Source organism: Agelaius phoeniceus, chromosome 1, assembly GCF_051311805.1.
Source record: "Agelaius phoeniceus isolate bAgePho1 chromosome 1, bAgePho1.hap1, whole genome shotgun sequence".
Lineage (NCBI taxonomy): Eukaryota > Metazoa > Chordata > Aves > Passeriformes > Icteridae > Agelaius > Agelaius phoeniceus.
This window is the reverse complement of record NC_135265.1, coordinates 127952058-127964416: the sequence shown is the minus strand read 5'-3', so window position 1 is coordinate 127964416 and position 12359 is coordinate 127952058. Positions and strand designations below refer to the sequence as shown.

Sequence of the window (12359 nt, the reverse complement as noted above, 5' to 3'; positions counted from 1 at the left end):
AGCTCAGAAGCTGGCAAGTACTTGCTTATAGCTTAAAAACTTCAACAGTGTTCCAGATTCCTTTCCAATAAGAACTAAATGCATTGAAAATAAATGAAGCCCAAGAGAACTATGGTTGCTGTTATTATATGATGATATTATTTCTGTTAGCTTTAGGACCCCAGTGAGTTATACGCTCAAGAAGAATATCCTAACAAAATTGGAAATCTCTATCTGAATGATGGGCTGAGAAAACATACATTAAGTTCAACTCCAAAGAAGCCTAAGTGCCATTGTGGTGTTTCCCACACCAGACTACCCAGCTTCCACTGGAAGAAAGACCAGGCTGATGTGTCAGGAAGGAGAGGGGCTGTGGTCCAACAGACATCACACAGCCTCTCTGAACAACCAAAGAATTAAGTTAGTGGCATTGCTGGCTTGAAGCTCAGATGCTTTCAGGTATCCCAGTAATACAGAAAGACCACCAGCCTCTACCATTCTGCATTCTACACTTATGAACATATGATAACCACAGAGGGAAGCCTAAGATTGTTACTTTGGTGAAACTGCTCATAGGAGCAGAGCAAGCATGAATCCCATCTTGCTTCATGACATATAGGATAAACTGTCAATAAAAGTCCAAAACAGATCCTTTTTATTTGGTAGAAGAAGTGATCCCTTAGAACACTATATCATTCCTAAATAGAAGCAAAATTAATTCAGGCTGCTTGAACTAGACAAAACCAACAGAATCTAATCCTGTACAGATCTGCACTATCGTGAAGAAAAAGTGGAGGAAAATGACTATGTGAAGGGATATATATATAAAAACAGGCCACATGGGAAAACTTTACAAAGGGCTGTATTTATTACACTGCCTAAGAAAATCTCAGGAGATAAAAGCTGAGAAAATCATTAATGTGATATGTATACATTTTAAAAAATCCATATGTAAGTTGCACATACAAATTCTGATTTCCTCACTAGTAAAACTTGAGGAATCTTCAAATTTTTTTTCCCCAAAGTAATTTGATAGTTTATATTTTATTTGATTCTGAACCAAAATCGAGTAAAACAGTTTTCAAGTTTTTTTCTAAATTAAAACAATATCAATTTGAATATAAATTTTTTAATATTTAACTCTATTTATTCTCTAACTAGAGGATGTAATCTATTTCATAATATATATTAACTAAAGTGATGTTAAAATGAAAAGAATATTTCAAATAGAGTTAAATAATTAGAAATTAGAAATCCATAACAGCAGTAGTCTGACCCAGGTAATTATTTATATTTTCAAGCAATATTGAAAATAAAGCACCAATAGAATACAAAATTAGATTTTGGTTCAATAATATGATATTTTCTTTATTTCTGAAATTGTAAGTTCTAATACAGAACTCTTTCCCATAGAAATTTTTACAGATTTTTAAATGCTTTTATTTTTAAACATTGAAAATTCTCTTTTCATTAGTGTTTTTGAAAACTGTAAAAAAACCCCTTTTCTCTGCCAGGCTGATAACACAGTGCTGAAAACTTCACTAGGAGTGTCATTGAAATCCAAGCCAGCCCTCAGAGACTCAGAGAATGGAGCTCCATCAGAAAGTTTGATCAGGCAGAGAATGAAAAAAAGTAACAAGTTATTTAGATTGGAGTAAAATTTTTTTGAGTTGGCAAAGGGAAAATAGCCTGCTTGAAGTCATGTCATCTTTAATTTGTTAAGTTGTTTATTTTCTTGTAATCCTATTTGAAGTATCAACATTTCCAGTACATTGACTTGATTGGCAGAGGTGTTGTATGACTTGGGATAAACCCCAGTAAAAATTTTTATTCCTATCTGCTCCAAATTCTGAATGAGTTACTCTCAGCTGAAAAGATCCATGCCTTAGAAACATCATCACGTGCCTTCTACCTCTGAACATCACATCAAGTCAAAATTTCAGAGAGAGACAGCAGTGTTCTGGTCTTATCTAATTTTAATCTCAGCAACTGATCTGAGAGAAACTTTAAATCAGGGGAAATAATACTCAAGTAACTGAGTAAAACTTATTTTCAAAAGTAACAGACATGACAAAAGGTAGTTCATAAAAGACTGCAGGACCATACCACATCACTATAGGAGGAATTATTTGTTTAGGTCAATAAGAAGTAGTATTTGAAATCTGACACTTGTATGAATTGTACAGCTATTGCATATTTTTCACCTTACCATTTTGTATTCTTTCCAACTTTTCTGAAAATCCAGACTTCCATCTTCTCGGTGTTGTATAACTGTCCATCCTCCTCCAGCAATTTCCATATTGCAAAAGACCTACAACAGTAAATAAAAAAGAAAAATTTAAAAACCCAAACAAAAAATAAAACAAGTTTGCATTGAAATTCTGTCATCTTGGTGGAGGGGGGAAAGTATTTGTGAATAACAGTAAGGAACTGTGTTTTCCTATGCACTCATGTTCTGTTCCCTCAATGACATCCTCAGTCATTTGGTAGCAAACAATTCTCTCATTCTGTTTGGTGTAATTCTTCCAGCAATGTCTCCTTTCAGTACATCACCAAGAATATCTCCCAGTCATCCCCTTCTACTTCTTCAGCTTTCCCCTTCACATTCCCTCCATGCTCTTTTTTCTATTTTCTCTGCAGCGCCCCTGAAACCACTCCCTTCCTCTTAATAAACAAGAGTACTTCTTCCAGTGATAATAATGCTTCATGTGGCTTTTAGCTGTGTCATTTGGTCTCAGATAGAATCTTGAAAATTGTTGCAGAAAACACTCATCCTAGGAGTCTGAAATGTATCACAAATGAAGTCATTCTGTTTTCCTTTGAACTGTAATGTTACCTACAGTGTTCCAGGCAGTGTCCCAAAATGGGACAGGTGACCTCAGAGCAAGCTACCTTATAAGACAGAATGTGGGTAGAATCAGGCTCAAGAGATGAGATCTGTGAGACAAGGTCAGAAGTTCACATACATACTCAATATGTAAGATCATACCCTGTCACCACTGCACTAAGAAAATTATAACCTAGATACTGAAGATTCTGTGTATAAAGGAGAGTGAAACAATTTGACAATTTTGTTGACCCTTGATATTAGAATATTGTGTAGACTGAAATCTGATATCAATCTTAAATAATCCATATAATGATAAAAATTAATATTAACTTTTATTCACTTCACTTTTTCATTATCCTTCAAAAAATACAGAAGATAAACTATGAAAAAATTAAAATACTGCTTGTGTATTTGCTTTCCTTAGTATGTGACAAGCAGTAGTAATTTTTGTTCCTGTTTTTCTAGGACACTTGATTTTAAGATCTAAATTTCTTAGGGCTACTCATTCAAGCAAATTTTCCTGATTTCATTCCCCTGGACTCTTCCATGCCATATTGATGCACTTATCCTAAATTTCATTTGTCTGTGCTTTTAAAAGCTGCATTCTGCCCTTTAAGTAAAAATTCAGTAAGTAAGAGTGTTGAAGAGGTTTAGCTTTTGGCACTCACATGAACAAGAGTCAACCCATTAAGCACTGGTTGGCAATTTAAAGTTTTATATTGCTTTGACAAATTGGAGGTTACTATCCAACACAGTTAAATAAAAATTTGTCCTGCAGTTGACTAGAAGACCATATTCTACCCTCAAGAAAAGCCATTCTAAATTTCTACAACTCTTAGGAGCTGTCATAGTAACAATATGCAAGTATTTTTGTTTTAATTTGGATCAGCCATGCCAAGTGAAGTCCCTGTGAAAGTGCAGGAAGGAAATAGAATACCAGGACAAACATGAACTTCATTCAGGGTAACCACAAGAAAACCCACAATTTTCTAGACAAATATTTTGGCCCTATTCCTTCTTTAGGGAAGCCACTGTGAGTCAAAACATTTATCTACAAGATTTTATGTCTTTAGTCTGATTTACGGTGAGAACTTCTAAAAGATGGATTTACTTTCCTTGTAAGTCATTTCAAGCTCCCATGAATCCACTGCCAATTTTTAAAGCAGTAAATCCTCAACTGTATTAAGACTACTCATTCTAAAGATGCATGCAAATTTTGGGATTTTCATAGTACAATATAATGAAATACCTATAAAAAGACTGAAGTGTTCTGAATAATATATCAAATTGAAAGAGAAAATGGCACAGTGAAAAAAAAGACTTGCCAGCAGCACATTTTTCACTTGCCATCATTGTATGGTCTGGCACTTTCCACAGTGGTAGACACGAACACCTGCCCATATCAACAGGAGTTCCATGGTGATTGTAGATGTTACTGTGCATAGCTTTAGCCTTGTCTGTCCCAGAAAAGATCAAGGCACTCAGCCATTTAACACCACTTAATTTGTTCTGATACTTAACCCTCTATTAGAAAAGAAAAGGATGAAAAAAGTGACTGAATTTGTATGCATTATAGTTTCTGATTTTATAATTCATAAAATAACCTTAGAATAAAAGACCATCCAAAATATTGCACTCTTGCTCTTCCTTAAATGCATGGGTAAACATTCTCAAGCTCCTAAAAGGAAAATATGGGATTATTTCTACTTATTTTATCTTTATGGACTAAATTATTAAAACTTTTATAATTATCATTCAGAGATGAGCTCAATTTTAAAGTAAATGGAAGATGTGAAATTTCTACAAATTTCATTTTAAGTGCATGCACACCAAGACCCCACAAATCTACCTCACTGGCATGGAGCAACAAGTTCAAGACCAGACCTTTGAGATGCAGGGAATGTGTCTGTGCTATGCAGAAACAGTCCGATGACCACCATGTTGGAGGATAGCTTGCACAGTACAGGGGGATAACCTACATTTAATGGGTTAAAATTCTTCCAGATAGGCTCAGAGAGAGCATCAGTGCCAAATCAGTGGGAGTCCACAAGAGGAAAGTAAAGGGGGAGGAGTGAAGAGCACAGCCCCAGCAATTGCTTTTGCAGAACCACGAGGACACAGACCCAGGAGCCCAGCACAGGGGTGGATAACATTGCATTTTCAGTGTGGTGCACCCAGAGGATGGTGAGAGCCACGTTTGTGGGGGCATTAGGGGAGACAGGGGGACGGCCAATGCATTGATCCAAGGGCACATGCAGAGCTCCTGCTTGCAGTCAGACCAATCACACCTGGCCTACTTTGGCTCCCAAAGGTGGCTTGGCTCTTGCAACTCCAAAATGGGGACAACCTTACTTTCACTGCTCCCTTGCTCATCAGAAGCTTTGCTTCCTCTCTAGCTCACCCTGACTTTGCTGGGGACTGAGAGGATTCTTCTTGCCTTTTCTTTCCCTCGGAGTAATCATTTGTCCACATTATCAGGCACTGCACATATATTCATCAGAGTAAGTCAATTAATTACCTTAATAATTTAATTCTATCTTTTTCTCTTTCTATATAAAAATATGTAATATTAAGATCCTTTTAAACAGATATGAAACACTAATTTTGATCAAGGACTTGAAGGTTAGTGAACTATATTAATGAACTGTTGAAGCTAGGAACAAGAAACAAAAATTGCAGTCTAAAGCATGTGTGAGAATATAAAAATGAGATATGTTAATGGCATGAAGGATAATTTTTTGTGAATATAAGGATGTGTAACTAACAAAACACCAAAACTGAGAGTAACATTTGTATATATGACGAAGGTATTTTCCATTGAGTATCAGGGTTCTAGTAAGTATCCCTTAGAAAATATAAAATTAAATGAAGGCATATTTTGTAGCCTGATGTATAAAATTGTTATGAATGAGATAGTTGGCTGTGACTGTGAGCATTACAAAAGATAATAATATATTAGGGCTCCTAAGACATGCCAGAACTGTGCATTGCATTGTAGTAATCCAGATAACTAAGCTGGCTTTAAACAAGCAAGTCTGTCTCCATGGAGTACCTATCAGAATATTAGAGCAATCTGATTGTGTCTGCATGGTGCTACCTCTGGGCTAATTAGTGATGGCACAGTGCTGCATTGAAGTGATTTTGAAGCTATCTCAGCTGGAGTTAGTTCAGCTATCTGCACAGCACTACCTTGCAGCTTGTTTAAATGACCTTAATGTCTTAAAAAACACCTGTTAAAGCAATCACAGTCCTCACTTGACTAACATGAACATGTCTGGGCTCAGCTCTTGCTGTGTTATTGCTAGGGCAAGACAGAAACAGGTGTATCAGAAATGCCCTCAACACACAGAAACACACACTCCTGCCTTTTCTTGCTAAAACAGAAACCCTCCAGGAAAACTTAATGCAATGGCACCAGCTGAGTTGATTGATAGCAGCATCTGTAACCAGGGATATAGTGGAAACACAGGATGGCTTCCATTGTGTCACTGTCCTTATACTGCCAGCGAAGAGAGTTTGAGGTAAATATACCAGAAGCAAGAGTGTCACAGTGTTTCCAGATAATCATTGTTTTTAATTGCAGTCCAGCTTCTGGTTATGGTACATGAGCTTCAGTAAGGCTAAGAAAACTACTGCCAATTGGTACATGTGATTTGGACACATCTCTTTTTGAGCAGAGCAGTGTCTACAGAATTTCTTTATTACTCTTGTCCTGCTCAGTAATGCTTTCAGGGATATCTGCCTTTTATGTCATGTCAATTATTTTTCTATTCACGTTTTCCAGAGTTATGTTGGTCTTAGCCCATAAAGCTCTCCCACCCCAATTCTACTCATGGCTTAATGAACTCTAATTCCTTGCTAAACTATGACATCTTGATGTTTACAGGCTTCCAGAGGCCTTTTGTAACACCAAACTCACATAGGAACAAGGTTAGCATATCTTAGTATGATTATAATATTACTATAAACAATAATATTGGTATTATTTTTTACAGTCTTTTTAGGTTTGCAGAGTCACCATTTTAGTGCAGTAAGAATAAATTCACCAGACAGAAGTGGTTCTCTCCCTCCTGTCTGGCCCACTTTATGGCCACCACTGTATTTCCCAGGTAATCAGCCTTTACCCTTGGTGATTGCTCCAACAGTGCCCTGTCAGAGGGACAGTCAACATTCCTCCACAGACAAGCTGGGTTTGGGTCATCTTCTCATGTTCCTAACCTCAGTTCCTGACTCAGGTACCTTAGCAACAAAAGCCTTGCAAAAAAATAATCTCTTATACAGACCAATGTTTCATTTGCATAAAAGAAACCCCCTCCCAAGTCCCTTTTTTGAGAAGGATGGGATTATACACGCTTCATAATTTCAAGCAGTGCTGGCACTCAGCATGTTGTGTTCTTTACAGCCAAACCCGCTTTTCTCTGTCCCCTACACGAGAAGCAGAATTTTTTTAAATCCTTATCTTTAAAAATGACGCATTCTGCTCCTTCTTTTCTTGTGCTACCAGATAATCCCCAAGATCAGCTTCCTCATTATCACACTTTACAAATTCACTTCTAAATTTTATTGCAGATTTATTTGCAGCCATAGTCTGATTCAACTGGGCTTGCCAAGTGGGAGGAAGTGAGTCAACTATTGAGTGTACGTTGGAACTTAGGAAGTATTTTCTGTCAGCGGGAAAGAAGAATGTCTGGAATAATACAGTTAATCATTTTCTCAGTCTATTATACTTTTTAAAGACTAAAGAGAAGACAAGCTTTTTATACCAGTACAATATTTTGTGGAATGATAACTTCGATAAAAGCTCAAAACACTCCTTTCAGTTCAGAGCAATGTCGTATTAACAAACAAGAAAATAAACCCAGTCTTTACCTTTTTAGGATCTGACACGTTGTTAATATAAATAGTGTAGACCCCACTTTTGTTAACACCAGATTGGTATACATCTGCACAGTCTCTGAATGGCTTTTCTTCTTCCTTTTTTGCATTCTTTAGTAAAACTGCAAAACAAAAAACATGATAATATAAGTTACAATAACAGTCTTAAGCATTTCTGTATCTAGGAAGTCCACTTTTGCACACTACATCACTTTTAAAAATGCACAGTAATAATTGTACTGTGTTTCTTACACAGTTCACACATTTGGCAAATTCTAGTAAAGAACTAATACGAAGCTTTTGGACAGATGGCAGAAGTCGGCACCAGAGGAAGTCATTATACAAATAGCTAAACAGAGCATCCTGTCTGCTGAGAGGTAACACAGCATATTCTTTCTGAGTGCAAAGCTTTGTGCCCCTGCAGGTGTTGCCTCTGACTAAAGATGTACTCTCAAGGTTGCCAAAGAATGCCCCAGAGATGGCAAATAAAGGTGGAAAAACATGTCCAGTGTTGTGATCTGACACAGATGCTCACCTAAGACAGCAATGCTGGAAGGAGAGAGTTTGTGCTGTGCATGAAGTAATGACTTTGAGCAGCATCGGAGCTTGGGGCAAGGCAGCTGCTTGCTTAAATTTATTTTTTTAATAGAATAATTTAATTATTTTCCTATCTACATTCATGAAGGTTGCTAAATAGAATAAATGAAAAAACAGCGCTACTGAGGTCAGGTGTCTAGAGGCAAGATTTATAGAACTCATTTTGGCTCAGCACAGGGAAACAGTTAATGTTATAACACCAGTGCAGATCTTGATCCTGTATATTACAGACAAGCCATATATATATGAGTCTGGGCTGAGAAATCAGGAGTGCAAAATGTTGAGAATCCCAGTCTTGAACAACCAGGAAATTCCCTGTAGAAGGAGTAACATCTGAGAGTGTTCTTCACTTTCACAAACAAAAGTAGCATGACCCCACACAATAGTGAAGGATATTATTTTATTTCAGCAACACATATTTTAAGCACATCAGTATTCCCATGGAAATCCATCTGCCTACTCAGATTCTTAAAGTTAAACATGTCCTTAAGTGATGTGCAGGGTTCGGGCCAGCACTTCATTAATCCCTACCATAAGGATACAATATTTAAGTCTTCCAGACACACTCATCCTCTGGTGAAAGATACTTCTTTTTCATTTTTGGCTTGAAAGTGTGAGTTATAGATACAAAAGGGACTACGTCTCATTCACTCTGAGTGAAATGGCCTCTGGGCAAAGCTGATGCTGATGTACAACAGGGCAATGGCCTGGCACACACAGTACGTGGGACTACACAGGCCATAGGTGGTGAGAATAATGCCAAGGGCACGCAGTTGGAAGTACTATCTTCCCTTTGAACACCTCAAAGCAGTATTTTAGGATGGCAAATTCCTGTCAGAGCACTTGGTATTAATACCATTTCACAGATGGGGAAATTGAGGTAAAAAAAGGTTTAACATTTTACTCAGTCATTCCTTGAAAAGGTGAAAATAGAAAATAGTGAAAAATCCAATCCTGACTGTAAGACTGTGCTGCTCTCTAGATAGGCATTTTGCACAAAAATTATATTATTCTTTCCCTTTTATGTGTGTTCATATTATTATTTTTAAATTTTATTTTAAGAAACAAAAATCCCTTACTTCTCCCTTTCCATGTATTTGCCTCATGTTTGTTATTTTTATTCAGCACTATCAACAAAAATCAAACCTAATTTATATATTTGCATATGAAATTTGATTAGGAAATCAATAGCTTTGAAACTTAGACATATTTGTAAAAGGTAGTGTTGGCAATGCTATAGATTGCACACTTCCCTGTGAGATGGCAGAGAGTGAGGTCCTTAGCAAGGTGTACATCAATTGTGCACTCTCTCAAAAGTGACATTTTTTAGATAAGACATAGAACTGAGGCCCTCGTGATTTGTGTTAATTAAAGACCTCATGGTACTTTTTGTAAGCAGATGGTCTCAGTATCTGTGGCCAAAGTCCAACCTGAATAACTACTTGGGGCTGGAGCCAAAGCCTAGAGGAGTTACAACAAAGCCTCTCATTGATTTCAGAGGGCCTTAGAATAGATCCATTCTTTCTGGCCTGAATTTCTCTAATGCTGTTGTTTCAACTGGAGACATCAGTCTCTCCTGTCTCAAAATTATATTTAGTGGTGCAGAGGCACTGCTCATTTCCTTCAGTCTTAAAACACTTATATTTTATTAGCTGTACGCAGCAAGATTATCTTACCTCTTACGTGAGCGTTATATACACATTGAAAACCACTTGGAAATAACCATTAAGATTCAATAAAGGAAATTTGAATTTGGGTCCTTTCTAGCTGAAACTTAGACAAAAGAAATCATGAGTATGTTTTAAAGTTTATATCATTAAGATTTTAAACAAGGTAAGATTTTAATATCAGAGCAAATAGCTTTGGTAACTTTCTAAAGAGATGGATCTCTAGGAATTGTCCTTAGAAATAAATTATCATACTTAAAACTAAAAGAAACACAGTAAAAAGGATGTTTGTGTGAGAGATGAAGTTGGAAAAGACAGATAAGTGTCATAGATATGGCCATCTTTCCTCTTAGACAGCTGAAGTAGCGGAGATCACACAGAGTAAACGTATAATTTCCTAAAAACTAAGCAATCCAATACCTGTTTGGGGTTTTATTCCACTGTAGCCAGGAGAAGATGGCTTTCCTTGAGTGCCTCTCACTCCTTTCTCAGGAGCTGGTGCTCCCACTGGAAGAAAAGCCCAGCTCCTTCACAAGGACCTATACTATTACAGATTCCAGCACAGTATATTAAGCATGACTAGCCAAAGTTTAGGTTTTCTTAATATATCACACTGTAATTTGCAAAACCAGCCCAAACTTGACAGAAAATTAATACTCAGGAATGTTACTGGTAATGTGCTTTTAGCATAAAATATGTTTTCTCTAAGGTTTGCTGTTGTTTTCCTAACTTAATATTCCATAAAGTTTCCAAACTACTTCTATGTACTCTAACTCCTGACTATTTTTTTCTACAACATTACATAGACCTTGAATCCTTTATAGTAAAGTCCCTGAATGATGTATTGGTTCACATATGGTAGATGTGTAAGTACATTTTTTTTAAAAGTAAGTAAGAAAGTTCAAGTAAGTTAGTTCTAAAACAAAATATGTAACCAATAAATTCCTTATTCAGCTTCAAGATATTGACTTTACACAAACTTCTAATGTTTGTTTAGCTGTTTTCATATACAATGCTTATGGTAGAGTTTTATGTATCTGAAGAAAAAGATAAGTCTATGTCAAGAAAAATAATATTATCATTTTTTAAACCAGAATGCTTAGCCAAGATTTGGAACCTGGGAGGGTTTTCTGATTGCCTTCTCTGGATGAATAAATTGGTCATGCTCCTTTAAAGCAATGGTGCCTGTGTGGAAAGCCCTGTTTTTCTGAACAGAAGGAGAACCAACAATAATTTTTTCACTGCACTTCCAAAAGTCTTCTGGGTAATTTTTAGCCCAATAACTTTCTCCTTGGGCTATGTTATCTGTTTTCCCCTACTTGATGGTAATTATTTCTTTCAGTTATCAGTCCTTCAGCTGTTCCTTTTCCTCAGTGCCCTGGATGATGAGTGGAGTCCAGACAGTACAGGAAGTGTCATCCATAACTGCCAAGGCCCTGTGGATGATGAACAGGAACCCAGATCAATGAGGTCTCTGCTAACCCATGGGCTGTGCAGCACTGTCAGAACCCAGGAAATTCCTCTGACTGCCCTGGAGGACTTGAGATCCCAGCAGGGGGCACAGAGACCTTGACATGGAGTCAAAGACACCTGTGCCTTCGATTTTAACCCATGGAAACAATTACCAACTTTGTGCGAGGAGTTACAAGCCACAAGGGTTTGAATAGAATGATAGTGAATTTATCGCAGGGTGAAAAAGTAGAATTTTGGGGTTTTTAGAATGGGGGTTCAGGAGGCAAGATGGAGGAATCTGGGCCTATCCTGTTTTTCTCCTTCTTCTTGTCCTCCATCTTCTGCTGTGATGGTGGCACTTTTAGATTGGTTTGGGGTAGAGACTGACTGTCTAACATAAGTGATAGGCGTTGGAAAATTATTGTCAATAAAGTACAAGTAGTTTTTAGTATAAAAAAATAACACCGTCCTGAGGGCAGTCAGTGTGCCTCAACCTGACCTGCTGGACAGACCTCCACAGGTCCAAAAAGGTATGTATTAGATAAGAGAAAATAAACAACCTTGAAAAGCAGACCTGAGGAATCTCGACTTCTTCCTCAAGAGTGGGGCTGGGAAAAAGGACTTTTTAATACCTCGGGAGCCATTACAGCACCAACAACTTAGAACCCGACACAGCACTGGTGCTGAGCAGTGTTCTGCTGCACCTGCTCCCAGGATATTAACCCTCAGCAGAAAGCTGGGGTCAGCACCTGAGGCTGCAGCCCCTCCAGTTTTGTTAGAATGGCTTACCTGTGCTTGCAAGTGAGAGAGCTCAGATATATAAGGCTTTTTTTTCCATAGTCAGGGAAATTTAACTGATTGATAGCTATGTGTGCCCAGGTTAGAGTGAGACTATTTTACTGCTATCAGTTGTAAAATTAAATCAATAGTTAATTAGTTTATTTCCTGACAGCTATCAC

At 37.3% G+C, this 12359-nt stretch overlaps 1 protein-coding gene across 1 annotated transcript in view; it reads right to left on the bottom strand.

Annotated features, from left to right (window-relative positions):
• Positions 1-12359, bottom strand: part of ANGPT1 (angiopoietin 1) — a 152900-nt gene that overhangs the window by 49019 nt on the left and 91522 nt on the right. Inside the window, exons 5-6 of the mRNA XM_054635521.2 lie at positions 7679-7806; positions 2189-2290 (exon numbers count right to left, since the gene is read on the bottom strand). Of these exons, the coding sequence (XP_054491496.2) occupies positions 2189-2290; positions 7679-7806 (230 nt within the window). The remainder of the gene's footprint in view (positions 1-2188; positions 2291-7678; positions 7807-12359) is intronic.